This window comes from Camponotus floridanus, unplaced genomic scaffold (assembly GCF_003227725.1).
Source record: "Camponotus floridanus strain SB8 unplaced genomic scaffold, Cflo_v7.5 scaffold8, whole genome shotgun sequence".
Lineage (NCBI taxonomy): Eukaryota > Metazoa > Arthropoda > Insecta > Hymenoptera > Formicidae > Camponotus > Camponotus floridanus.
The window spans coordinates 2,264,933-2,278,108 of record NW_020229849.1 but is presented as its reverse complement, the minus strand read 5'-3'; the positions used below and the strand labels follow the sequence as shown (position 1 = coordinate 2,278,108).

At 26.4% G+C, this 13,176-nt stretch overlaps 1 protein-coding gene and 1 pseudogene across 1 annotated transcript; both read right to left on the bottom strand.

Moving 5' to 3' along the window:
- Nucleotides 1-417: 417 nt before the first annotated feature.
- LOC105255452 lies at nucleotides 418-1,754 on the bottom strand (annotated as a pseudogene).
- A 6,063-nt stretch (nucleotides 1,755-7,817) lies between these two features.
- LOC105255412 (O-glucosyltransferase rumi homolog) lies at nucleotides 7,818-9,756 on the bottom strand. The gene is made up of 6 exons (XM_011264682.3): nucleotides 9,537-9,756; nucleotides 9,224-9,395; nucleotides 8,939-9,140; nucleotides 8,542-8,820; nucleotides 8,223-8,455; nucleotides 7,818-8,111 (listed from the first exon to the last, which is right to left on the bottom strand). The coding sequence occupies exons 1-6, from the start codon at nucleotides 9,709-9,711 to the stop codon at nucleotides 7,913-7,915; spliced, it is 1,260 nt and encodes a 419-aa protein (XP_011262984.1). The 5' UTR covers nucleotides 9,712-9,756; the 3' UTR covers nucleotides 7,818-7,912.
- Nucleotides 9,757-13,176: the final 3,420 nt, after the last annotated feature.

Here is a 13,176-nt window from a genome sequence, read left to right as displayed (position 1 = left end):
GAATCTCTGTAAAAGAGAAATAAAAAAAAATTGTATTTATTTTAAATTAAATTAAAACTAAATTATTACTTAATAACATATGCAGTTCTAACATCAATTATTTGAATTCAATTATACAAGGTCTTTCTTTATATTATTATTGACTTTAGGGTGTTAATAGTTCATTGAAACTTGCCATGTTATTATGTCGCGCCCTGAATAAAATCTCTATTGTATTATATTCTTCACTGTCATATAAATAGCATTAATTAATATGTATTTTTATTTTAACTATTGTATATTTTTAATTAAATATTGAGCGTTACAAAATTTATACTCTTTGTTTAATATACTCTTTGTTTAATATACTTATGTTACATTATTGAAAGAAACTAGTACTTGTATAAAATTATCACAAATACTTATTTTTTTCTTTTTGATTCGTACAAATTTTTTTTTAATACTGGCATATGTTAAAAATTTACCGTAATTTTATAAGTAGCTGTTTTTAAAAATATATAACCTCCGACAATCGTAAATTATTATATATAAAATCTCTATCGCGATATGCAATCTCTTTCACTAAATCATCATTATTTCTTGCAAATTCAAATCTTTGAAAATATAGCAAAAAACAAAATAAAATTAATTAACCATGATAATTTAAATTTAAAAATAAAGTAAGGTAAGGATAAAGGATATATAATTAGATATTTTAACATTATACTCTAATTATTTTTGATCTGCATTTTTAGAAAGAGATATGTAATGAATCCATGGTTTCATAGCATAATAGTAAAATTCAGTCCATTTGTCGCCCATATGGAAAACTAACGAACGATATAAAAACAAATTGCCTAAATAAAACTGCCATATCTCGAAAATTAAACAAGTATTTATATATATAATGTGATTCGAAAAACACGTTTGACACTGATGGTGTATGCAAAATATCTTAAAATAATGTTAAAGTTTATATAATAATGTTATAGACTGCCAATATTTAATATGTATAATTTGATAAATTACATTATGTAATTATACCTCTTTCCATGATTTTTGGTATATTGAGCATTCACCAAATAAGGTTTATTACGGCTTAATGAAACTAAATTATCACATCCCGAATTTATTTTGAAAGAATTCTTCACTTTCTTTTTCTCCCATGGAATCTCTGAACTTGATTTATTTAAAATTTTACAACGTAGATCCCATTCATTTAGATCATGAGAATAAAATGATAGCAGCTTTCCTAAAACGCCCATGATGAATACATAATATTGCAATGTCTATAAATATATTTTGCAAGCTTCTCAACTTTCATTACATAGGCAAATATAACTTAATTGCATAAATATGTTCAGTAAAATCGTCTGGATTGATATTAAAATATTCATTGGATTGAGGATAATCTCTGTTTCTATTTATTAAATCTATATCTGATAAATTGCCAATTACTTTTCATAGAAAATGTTCTTCCAGTATATCTGGCTGAAAACAATATTTTTCTTTGCATAATTTTCCTTTAATTATTTAATAAAATATACCTCTATTATAATTATAATAGAGTTTAATATAAATAAAAAACAGAGGAGATCGATATTACTTTACTAATGTAGATCAAGATATTACAACCACCTGTTTTTTGCAATAATTATTTCTTCGCTTATGCCCTTTTATATTTAAAAAGACTCCCATATAATGACATCTTTAAAGCAGGAATGCTTTGTATTATTACTTTCTTTATAATTTTATTCTACATCTTGAATCGCCATATTTTTAATATCTTTGTTGCTATAGAAAGAAGCAGTATAAATTGGATTTTACATTATCTTTTTTTATTATATTATCATTAAAAATCTTTCGAAATTATTGCAATGAATTTTTATCCAATGTTGATATACTATAGAAAGTTGTAAATATACACAATATATTAACGGATTTTACAACTGATTTTACGTACAAGTTATCTTTTCATTTCTAATTACCATGCTATCTAACATATCCTCTTTTTCGATTATTCTAAATTTATTTGAATTATTATGGCCTGTCGTATTTCTTCGGCCCTTTCTCCTAAGATCGTAAGAACTTGATGTGTTTCTTCCTTTTTGTGGAGTCTATCGGAATATTTTCTATGGCCATTTGTTTTCAAAAATTCTTAAAGATATTCAAATTACTGAACTACTCTTTTTCTATATTCTCTCGATTATTTTATCTTCTACTCCTATGTCATTAAAAAATATTAATATAATTATGTAATATATATAATTATATATAATATATATAATTATATAATATATAATTTTGGTATCTCTCTTAATCTGACTCTTCCCCTTCGACCTGTCCGGCATGGGTGACCCTATCAGTAACTATATGGCTGGTATTCATAATCTACTCTTATTTAAGATCGTTTTAAGCAAATTGGAAATTGTTACACTATTTTAATAACTGAACGGAATCTTAAGACTAACGATCTAACAATAAGATCATACGTAAAATGATCTTAAATATAAAAATAGTCTATATGAATCGGTACATTACCGCCGCTATAGGTCTCAGGTTTCACGAAAGTACACAAATCTCCTCACCCTTTGTTATTATAATACTAAACTAAATTATAATACGAAACTATAGTAAAATATTATAAAATATCGATTCTCTGATAGTCGTTATTTATAATGACGTTATTTATAACGACTATCAGAGAGTCAATATTTTAATATAATAATATTATATATAATAACTTTATATTAAGTTAGAGTAAAGTTTAAAAACAATATATAAAAACAAATTCTACGATGGATGAGCTATGAGCAATTAAAAAATAAGTGCGTATTATAAGAATAAATTAGCATCAAAAATTGATAAAATTGATAATTGAAATTGTTAATGGATGTCCTTTATTTAATAAATTAGACAAAATCTTTACCAAAAAATTTTTTTTTATCTCTTCTTTTTTTAATTAAATTTCAATATATTTTCGCAATAAATGTAAAGCATAAGTTCGAAAGAACTTATTAAAATTATTTAATTTAATTAATTTAATTTAATTATTTTATTTAATTTATTTAATTTATTTAATTTAATCCATCCTAGCTCATCCATTTTAAGGCAACGGATTTATCTACAATCTATAATCTACATCTGCAATCTCTACGAATCCGTTACCTTAAAGTTAAATAAAAATTTTTTTCACTCACCGGTACTGATGCGCAACAGCGGAGTTGTTGTATGTCGAAGCTAGTTGTCTGTAACATACAAATATAAAATTCATTTATAATAATGCTCACAAGATGTAATTAATATTTTAACAAATTTTTATCGCGCGGAATTTTATATTCGATGTGTAAAATAATAAGCGGATAAACACGTATGGAAAAATTTTATACATTTTTGAAACTGTTTTTTAAATAGAAAATTTTATATGACTTTTATAAAAATCTTTCTTTTTAATTCATTTAAATAATAAGATCGAATTATTGTTTGTTTATAACAAGTTAACGATTTATAACAATTAATATATAAATAATAATATTCACCATCAGGTTGTTCCGCCGGTGCAGGATGCCTCTCCTAGGCCTGCTCCTCCTCTCAAATCATCAGGATTGTTGCATCGATCTATAACAAACAAAAAAAGATTCCAATGTAGCAGTGTTCAAAATAATTAATATTTCAAAAATTATTGTATACATTGAATTATACATTCGATACATACAATAATAACAGATTAATAAAATAATACTATAAATTTTAAAAAACATTACTAATAATTCGCTTATAATTTGATAAAAGCTTACACATTTACAAGATTATAGTTTTAATTTAAAAATCTTTTTCTTTAATTCTCCCTTATTTAAATATAAATAAAAAAATAAAAATAAAAACATCAAATTTGTTGTTGCGATTAATTGTTTAATTTAAATTATAATAAATATATTTAATATTTAATATATAATTACAAATAAATAAATTGCTTACCAGAAGGTTGCTCTGCTAGAGTCCGAGGCCTCTCCCAGGCCTCCTCCTCCTCTCATGTTGTTGGCGCGCGATAATTTAACGACACTCCCGCACTCGCGAGCGATATTTTTATATCGCTATTTTCGTTATTTTACGCGCGATACTGAACGGCACTCACGCACTATTTCGATTAAATGCGGTTAAAAATTTTATGTTTGATCGCGCTATGTATATACTTAATATGTATATACATTTAACGGCACTCCCTAATATGTATATACCCAACGCGACGCGTTGACGAAGCGCTTGCCGTCCGCGGAACGTTGACGGCACCGACGACGTGAAAAGGTACTTAGCTTCCCTTTCAGATACCTTAAGATTTATCATAAATTGAAAAATTTAAAATAAATCTCAAGGAACCATCCAAGTACTAAGCCCTCCCACCGCGACAAGGTGTACCCTATGGGAGGGTTATATTATATTATATATAATTTTATATATAATATAATATATAATTAATTTTGTAATATACTATATCAATTTTATAACTTATAAAAATATTAATGACTTATATCTTATTGAGCCATCCATTTCCAAGACCTTCTTTTTTTCTTTTGTTTCACGTGGCACTCCAATTCTGGTTGCGCTCATTTGAATTCCACGTTGCACTTACACTCACGAAAAGTTCCTTGTTGCACTTACAATTGTGTTCAGAGAAAGAATTTGATAATATATGATACGTCTCACATCACTACCTCACTGCTCAAGAGCCACTGATCGAATGATCGTAAGTCAGAAACAATCGGGGTACTGTTTATATCGCCAAGGTTGACTATGTAAAGAATTTGATAACATGTGAAACGTCTCTCACGTCACTACTCAAGATCACTGTACGAATGATAATAAAGCCATGTAACATATTAACAATAGCGCTATATTGTTTATCAAGGTCGAACACGGTGTTATTGATAATCTTCTCGTTGCCGAAATATTTTCTGTAATATAAAATATTTGCGCGAGAAATATTAAATTATAGAAGTGTTTTAATTTAATGATTAAGATTAATTGATTATTTATTAAATTATTCATCATGAAGTTTTTTGTTATGCTAATTATTTGTATTTATAATTCGATTGTTTTATTTTGTGTTCCCTCATAATCTAAATTATATTTAGATTATCAAGCAGAACGATAAAATAACACCGATGAAATATATTTTACTCTAAGCATTATTAAAATAATAATTATTGTCCGTAAAGATCGCAACGATTGAAGTGATTATTTAATATTTTGGATCCCTATAATTGAATCGATTCTCGATTAAATTGTGTATTTAATTAACAATTTTTATTGAGAAAATTTAAAGCATTGGTCGAAATATATTTAATTCTAATATTGTTAAAGCAATATTATAATAAGCATCAATGATCGAAAGATCATAACATAATTAATTCTCTTATCCTTTTTTTATGTATCTCCTGTTTCAATTTTTAATCGCGGTAATGAATGATTCGATAAAGATTTATCGTTTGCGTTTACACTTTCGTTAATAAATTTTTAATTAATTAATTTTTATTAATATTTATAGCAAATTATGTTTCGATACTAATCGTAATCGTTTAGTAAAAAAAGTACAATATTCGAAGCGTTTCTCACCACTACTTTATTACTCGAAAATCACCGTGCGAATGACAAAGCCGTAACGTATAGCGCGCTACTGTTTATATTTTTATATGGCCAAAATCGAACACCGTGTTATTAATAATTCGTTGCCGAAATATTGTATGTACTATGATATATATGTATATGCGAAATATTAAATTATGAAAGTATTTTAATTTATAAGATTAATTAACGATTTTACTTATTAAATAATTAATGTTTAAATTAGGAGCCTTTCGTAATATTAATTATTTGGAACTACAATTCGATTGTTTTATTTGGCATTTTCAATCTAAATTATATTTAGATCTTAAAAAAATAAAGCGACAAAGCGCATTATGGTGAAGCGCATTATGGTGAAATATACTTGATTCTAAATATCATTAAAGAAATAATTATTGTTCGTAAAGATCACAATAAAACAATAATTTATTATTTTAAATTTCCTCCTCGCCTTCTCTCCTATTATTAAGATTCTTACTTGATTAAATGAAAAAAATACATGGAGCGTATGGCATTCGTCTTTGAATTATTATCGAAATCACTGTTTTCAGAAATTATCAGGAAAACCTGGGATTAATTCCAATCTTACAATTAAAAACCGCAATTTTCAACAAGATACCGAACTGGACGTCGCGAATTAATCTTACAAGAACCGATAAGAAATAATTTACCATAATGAAAATCGTTTCTACTCCTCACTGATTCTTTCCTGTTCCTCATAGTTGCATTCATTTGAATTTGTTGCATTTGCATTCACTCGCAAAAATATTCGCGATCGCGTTAAAAAAGAAATTCGATAATATACGAAGCACTTTGCATCACTGTTACTCAAGTGTCATCGTGAATAATAGCAAGACCATAAGATATAAATATTAGCGCATTACTGTTTATGCCATCAAAATAAAACATGACATTATAGATAATTTGATGCTGAAACGTTTTACGTACTATAACATATACTCTTATACACGCAAAATATTAAATTGTAGAAATTTTTTTAATTTATAGATTAATTAAATAATTATTTATTAAACAATTAATTAAAATACGAAACGTTTCGCATCATTACTTACTGCTTGAAGGTCATCGAGCAAATGATAGCAAAATCATAACATATAAACGACAACTATTGTTTACTGTTGTCTTGTTTACTGTTATGTATTATTTTAGATTCCTACCACTTTGATTTTTGATTAAACATTTATAACGAGTAGTATTGAATTTGGCCTCATATAAATGTGGGACGAATTCTATTTCCCTTGTGTTCTCTATCCTTTACAATATAATAAAATGCGTTTCTTGTGTAATTATTCTACAATCCGAGAATGCAAAATGTCTTGCGATTGTTCCACATATGACTAATTATTATTAATTTTATTTTCGGAAGTGAATATATATATATATATATATATATATATATATATATATATATATATATACTAGAACAGTACAAGCGCATCATTTATCTTTATACTTTAAAAAAAGTCATATATATATATATATAATGGGCATAATTTCGAGTTGTGTTTTGTGCTACGTGCACGAAATAAGATAACACGAGTTATTATAATGCAAAATAACTATATATATGTTAAATAATTTTTTAATATAAATACTATAAATAAGTTTTATGGTCTCTCTTTGTTCATTATTTTATTAATACATTATTAATACATTACCTGATATTAATCACACATCGCCTACCACCATCACTGCTACTGCCATCATGTGATGGTTTTGACTACAAGAATTCATCATTGAAAATAAAGTATAACATAGAAAATATCCTAAGTAGTTTATTGCTAAATATTAAATATAATAGGACTTGAAAAAATGGAATATCGTAAACCTAATATCTGAATGACTTGAAAATATTGAATATTTTAAATCAATAAATCTGCAAGTGTAATTGCTATTTGGCCACAAGATTGGGCAAGATTGATAATCAATGGCTCCAATGGTTCCAACATGTAGTCTTTAATATACATTAGAATATTGTAGATAGAAGTAGGGACTATTTATTAAAAAAACACAATTGTTTTAAAATAAAAATAACTCTATGCAATATAAAAACAAAATAAAAATTACATAGAAGTTTTATTGAATAAAAGGATATATTTGGTAAGAAATGTCTCTGTAAAAAGATGATTGTTTGAAAAAACTGGTTAAAACATACAAGCTTATCTTAATATAATTCATATCAAGAAAGGATACATAATCATATTACTCAACTTAATACATTTCATTATGTCAGATACAGCAATAAATATAAAACTTACAAATGTATTTATTACATTTTTTACAAGTGTATTTATTTTTTCTTTTCAATTCGTATAAGATTTTTCTTTAATACTGGTTTGTATGTTAGAAGCTTACTGTAACTTTTAAGAAGCTGTTTCCAAAAATGTATAACATCCGACATTTGTAAATTATTCCATATAAAATCTCTACCGCGATATGCAATCTTTTTCACTATATCATCATTACTCCTTGCAAATTCAATTAAATTTCTGAAAAAATAAAAAACAAAATAAATTAGCCATGATAATTTAATAAAGATAAGATAAGGTAAGGATAAAGAACTATAATCATATATATAACTAAATATTTTAATATCTTACTCTAATTCTTTTTGATCTGCATTTTTAGAAACAGGTATATAATGAATCCATGGCTTCATGGCATAATAATAAAATTCAGCCCATTCGTCACCTACATGGAAAACTAATGAACGGCATAAAAATAGATGTTTGTGTCTAAATGAAGCTGCCACACCTCGAAAATTAAACAAATATTTATATGTACAGTGCGATTCTAAAGATACTTCTGACGCTGGTGGTGCATGTAAAGTATCCTGAAATAATGTTAAAGTTTATATAATGATATTCTTCCAATATTTAATAATTAAATAAATAAATACATAATAATGTATAATTATACCTCCTCAGACTTCCATGCCTGATTTTTAGTATATTGAGCATCCACCAAGTGAGGTTTGTTGCGGCTCAATAAAATTAAATTATCACGTTCTGAACTTGTTCTAGAACCACGAAAGAATCCTTTATTATCTTTTTTTTCCCATGGAATCTCTGAGCTTGCTTTATTCAAAAGTTTACGATGTCGATCCCATCTATCAAGACCACGAGGATATAATGAGATAGCAGGACCACCTTCCCAAAATGCCCATGCTGGATACATAATATCATAATATTGCGATGTCTATAAATATATTTTGCAAACTGCTCAACTTTCATTAAACAAATATAACTTAATTGCACAAATATATTTGCTTGTAACAAAAACTTCAGAATTGGTAACAATTAATAAAATCTCTTACCTTACTAAACGAAAAAATAGGCATTGCATTACCAAAATATTCACTGGATTGGGGATAATCTCTGGTATTTATTATTAAATCCATATTTGATAAATTACCAATTACTTTTAATAGAAAATGTTCTATTCCAGCACATCTTGCTGGAAACATACAGTCTTTTTCTCTGTACAATTTTCCTCCAATTATTTGATAAAATGTACCTCTATGATTATAATAGAATTTAGTATAAATAAACAGAAGAGATCAATATTATCTTACCAATATAAATCAAGATATTATAACCACCTGTTTTTTGCAGCAACTATCATTTCTTCGCTTATGCCTTTCTTTTTAAAAGGGCTCAAGTCCCGTACAATGACATCTTTAAAGCACGAGTGCTTTGTATTATTACATTCTTTATAATCTTGTTCTGCATCTTGAATCGCTGTCAGATATTTTTGATATCCCTCATTTATTGCTGATAGGAAAAGAATAATATACATTGGATTTTACATTTTCTTTTATTACATCATCCTAAATATTTCGGAATTATTGCAATTAATTTTTACCCAAATTTGTTGATACATTGTAGAAACTTATAAACGTACACGATATATACCTTTTGCATATGATAATTTCTGATGATCAATCTCGTTCTCTTTACATAAATCAGCACTCTCCGCCGAACAGAATTGTTCTTCGCACAAACCGCTTGCGAAAAATATCAAAATTATGATGTAAATTAATCTCAACATATTTTTATTTTTAATAATCCAAGTAATGCAAGTGTACATACAAAGAGAAAAATGAAAGACGCTAAAGAGCGATCATGCCCATGACACCTGTCAGAGAGAAAGCTGAGAGATGTCATGGCCTGCTTTTAGATGATCCCTGAAAGCGATACTCCCTCTATGGACATTGAAAACGTGGACATGAACTACAAAGCCAATGTCCATGAATGTTCTCAGAGGATATCATGTGCACAATTTCTGGTTTCGTTCCGTGCTATGTGCACGAAATGCCGATAGCACCAAAGTATAACAAGACACTCATGTATATAAATTGATAGTAAATAAATTATGCAATCGTGAAAGATACTGTAATCTTCCAGTGTAATGTTCAAAGATGAAATAAATATTTTTCTATATTCATTGCCATGTTTATATATTTTTATTTACACAAAATGCCTGCTGTGGAATAAAAACATTTTTAACCGTTATTTCTATAAATCTTAATTAGCAATAAACTGATCTTTGATATTTATTAATCACTTTTTTAATTATTTAAAAAAGTTATTATATTATTAATTATTTATTTATTTATTTATTACTAATTTAATTATTTAATTATTAATACATTATTTACTTATTTAATTATTAATACATGTATAGAATTTGTCAAATTAATCACTGATTGTTCTAAAGTTTTTATAATTAAGATTCGAAAAATATAGTTGCAAAATATTTTAAATATCTCTTCCTTTATATAAAATATAAAGAATTCATATGTTCCATTCTAATATAGTCAACATTACTTATATACTTTCATTATAATTTTCTTACCAGCATAATATTTTTATGCTTAATATTTTATATAATACAATGTACTAAATTATAAAATTTAATATAATTACAAAATAGTATTACTATTAATAAATAGGTTGTATTCATACTGTCTTTTAATTTCTAATCATTTCCAATCATTATGCATTTCTATTACCTATTTCTATTATCTATTATTTTCTTTTTGGAGTTCTTGGATTATTATGGTTTATTGTATATTCCTTGGTGTTAAAATCATAGGGATTATCATCATTTGTCATGCTTATTCCTTCCTATGGAGTCCATCGAAATATTTTCTATGGACATTTGTTCTCTCGAGTATAGATATTCAAATCACACACACTCAGAGAGAGAGAGAAAGAGAGAAAGAGGAGGAGAAAGGGTTTGAGATATTCAAATCACTGTAGTTGTCTTTTTTCTATTTTCTCAATTACTGTCTCTTTTTCTTTCCTTTTATTCAAAAATATTAATATAATTCAAAATAACATATATATATATATATATAATATATATATATATATATATATATAATTTTGATATCTTTCTTAGTCTGACTCTTTCCCTTCGACTTGTCCGGCATAGGTAACCCTATTTAAGGCTGGCATTCATAATTCATTCTTATTTAAGATCGTCTTAAATAAGTAAAATTTTTGAAAAAACGCGACAAATAAATAAATCGATAATATTTAAAATATTCGACACATAATTTTTATAATATAATAATTGAAGTCATCAGATACGCGACATACCAATAAAAATATCCGATAAAAAGAAAAGCGATCTTAAAAATGGAGAATGATTAACATTTTGTTTCTACATCAGATTTCGCAAGATCAATTTTTGAAGAAAAGTTAAGTGATCCATTGAACGTCGGGAACTTCACTGTAGGAGGGAACGAATCCTGGATCTTCCGGACTATACCCGATAGCAATGATTTCAGTAATATATCAACGACAAAACAATTATCCCTCGTCATTGTCTTCAATTCACGAAATTGATATACATGTCAGAAAACATGTTCTTTCATTATTAAGAAATATATATCTTTATTGAAAATTAAATAACGATTTTTTTATAAAAATATGATTACGTACGATTATATTTATAAATAATAAAATACATGCATCATTGGAGTTTGTGTTAAATGTGCGAACACAATAATGTGAGATACCGTTCGCGCGCGCGAGACGAATCGAATCCGATATCAGCAAGATTTAAAAAATTTCAATTTGAATAGTGTGCAAAATAAAATAAATCAAATAATTTTAAATAATTAATTCTAGATTAATTCTCTAGACTCTTATAACGTTTAAACTGACAATTTTTTTTCTTTTAATCAATATCTTACTGATATAGAGGTATCCATTCGATTTGTCTCGAAATTTTCAAATATTCGCACATTTGATGTAACATTCATGTATAATTTCGCGTATATATAACATATAACATTAATAAAAATTATAAAAATATTTTGGATACGTGAATTTGTGCATGTATTTTATTATACATATGTATAAAATGATATATATCTAAAAATTAATATTTCAAAATGGTTATGGATGTCCAATACCTGCAAATAGTTTCTTAAAAGAAACTAAAAATTAATGTTAATATCCCCAGTACCTAGAAATAATTTTTCAAAAGAGAGACAAATTATATTAATTAAAAATATATTTGTTCGTAATCATTTTTATCAAAAAATTAATAAAAATTAATCACAATATGAAATTATTTGAAAAATAAAAATTTATAAACAACGCTATATCCATATTTAATCTAATATTAAATCTTTCTAGCATCAGAGAATAATAATACCAATCCTAATAATAAATATTTTTAATGAAGAAAAGAAAAGATACATTTCTTCCATCTAAATATATATTATTTAAATTAATTCAACTTTAAAGAAGCGTATGGCGTTCGTCGTTGAATTACTATCAAAATCATTGCTTTTGGAAATTGTCAGAAAAACCTGGGATTAGTTCCTTCAATCTTACAATAAAAGTTCCCAATTTTCAACAAGGCACCGAACTAGACGTCGCGAATGGATCTCACAAGAACCGGTGAGAAATTCGCCATGATGAAAATCGTTTCGATTCCTCGGCGGTACGAGCCGCGCACCTTTTATTAACGTTTATTTAACGGAAGGAACAATGATAAGTCTTTTATTAAAACGACAATCTCGTCTAAGAACGTGAAAAGAACGTGCGAAAAAGAAAGTGGTTCGCAACCATCATTTATTAATTTATTTATGAATATTTTCAGATACAAAATTTGTAAATACAAATATAATTGAAAAAACAAATGATTAAATTCATAATAATTAACTCTCAATTCTATAATATCGAAGGTAATCGTTAAATTTTTTAAAGTTAATATTTAATAGTTGACTTATCACATCGAATCTTCACTCTCTTATTCGACATTTCTTTATATTTAATTAGCAATATTTAGGAATATTATCTGACGAGAGGGACAGCGATAAAATTCTTTTGTTAAAATGATAATCTTGTATAAGGACGCTAAAATAATAATAAGGACGTTAAAATGATAATCTTGCATAAGGACGCAAAAAGAACGCGGAAAGAACACGATATTTTCGCAATCATAATTTAATAATTTATTTTAAGAATATTCAGTTCCGCGCGATATGGAATTAATAAATAAAAATAGCTAACGGAAAGCATATCATTAAAT

What these genes read in the sequence shown, in the direction of transcription:
- LOC105255412 (XM_011264682.3), bottom strand. Translation starts at nt 9,711, where the DNA reads ATGTACACTTGCATTACTTGGATTATTAAAAATAAAAATATGTTGAGA. An exon ending in ATAGTTGCTGCAAAAAACAG is followed by an intron (nt 9,141 to 9,223) that starts GTGGTTATAATA and finishes TTATAATCATAG; the next exon opens with AGGTACATTTTATCAAATAA. An exon ending in CTATTTTTTCGTTTAGTAAG is followed by an intron (nt 8,821 to 8,938) that starts GTAAGAGATTTT and finishes ATATATTTATAG; the next exon opens with ACATCGCAATATTATGATAT.